General features: G+C 55.6%; 1 protein-coding gene across 1 annotated transcript in view; it reads left to right on the top strand.

Annotated features, from left to right (window-relative positions):
* Positions 1-140: 140 nt before the first annotated feature.
* drc4 (dynein regulatory complex subunit 4) overlaps positions 141-1,301 on the top strand; it is a gene marked incomplete at its 5' end in the record, with an annotated part of 5,733 nt that continues 4,572 nt past the window's right edge. The window contains 3 exon segments of the mRNA XM_014032418.1: positions 141-308; positions 542-628; positions 715-924. Coding sequence (XP_013887872.1) covers positions 141-308; positions 542-628; positions 715-924 — 465 coding nt within the window.

Here is a 1,301-nt window from a genome sequence, read left to right as displayed (position 1 = left end):
ACAGAACCCTCTGAGACCCAAACCCACCGGACCAGAACCTCAGTGTCCTAAAGGTTCTGAGTCTCTGAGGGTTCTGGGTCAACCTGCTTTGATCCGGTCCATGGTATCACTTGGTTCTGGTGGGTTCTGTGTTCTGACAGGAGGAGCGGGTGCAGCTGCAGAACCAGGAGGTCCAACTGAACAAAGAACTGTCAGCAGCTCAGCAGGAGAACCAACATCTGACCCAGGTTCTGCAGGAGGCCCGGGAGGAGCTGGTCCAGCTGCAGAGACAGCTGCAGGACCAGAACCGGGCCAAAGACCTGTTGCTGGTGAGTCAGAGTCTGAGGACAGCAGAACCACCCATGGTGATGGTGATGATGATGATGGTGATGATGGTGGTGATGATGGTGATAGTGATGATGATGACGATGATGATGGTGATGATTGTGATGATGGTGATGATGATGATGATGATAAAGATGATGATGAACATGATGATATAAAGAATGATTATGATGATGATGATGATGATGATGATGATGAAGATGATCTACTCCAACAGGAACACAGGTCTCAGATGAAGCTGGTAGAAAAGCAGCTCAGAGATCTGACTGTAGAACATCAGCTGCTGCTGCAGGCCTCCCACAAGGTGAGAACCTCCTGTTGCTCCTCCTCCTCATTAGACCCCTCCTCCTCCTGCTCCTCCTCATTAGATGGTGGTTGCACCTCCTGCAGGTCCAGGAGGAGCGTGACGAGCTGCTGAGGCGTCAGAAGGAGAGCCTCCTGGAGGTGCAGCAGAGGAGCGGGCTGAAGAAGCTGCTCCTGGAGGAGAAGCTGGCAGCTCTGACAGAGACCCTGGAGCAGAAGGAGGCGCAGCTCAACGCCGCTCGCTCCGTCTGCAGTTCTGACCCGTTGGAGCGCAGCACCGCCGCCACCAAGCTACAGGTCTGTGAGGTCCTCCTGTCTGGACATCCTGTCTGGACCTCCTGTCAGGTCCTCCTGTCTGGACATCCTGTCTGGACCTCCTGTCAGGTCCTCCTGTCTGGACCTCCTGTCAGGTCCTCCTGTCTGGACCTCCTGTCTGGACCTCCTGTCAGGACCTCCTGTCAGGACTTCCTGTCAGGTCCTCCTGTCTGGACCTCCTGTCTGATCCTCCTGTTAGGACTTCCTGTCTGGACCTCCTGTCTGGACCTCCTGTCAGGACCTCCTGTCTGGACCTCCTGTCAGGACCTCCTGTCTGGACCTCCTGTCAGGTCCTCCTGTCTGGACCTCCTGTCAGGACCTCCTGTCTGGACCTCCTGTCAGGTCCTCCTGTCTGGACC

The sequence above is a fragment of the Austrofundulus limnaeus genome, unplaced genomic scaffold, assembly GCF_001266775.1.
Source record: "Austrofundulus limnaeus strain Quisiro unplaced genomic scaffold, Austrofundulus_limnaeus-1.0 Scaffold1445, whole genome shotgun sequence".
Classification (NCBI taxonomy): domain Eukaryota; kingdom Metazoa; phylum Chordata; class Actinopteri; order Cyprinodontiformes; family Rivulidae; genus Austrofundulus; species Austrofundulus limnaeus.
This window is presented reverse-complemented; position numbering and strand designations above follow the sequence as displayed.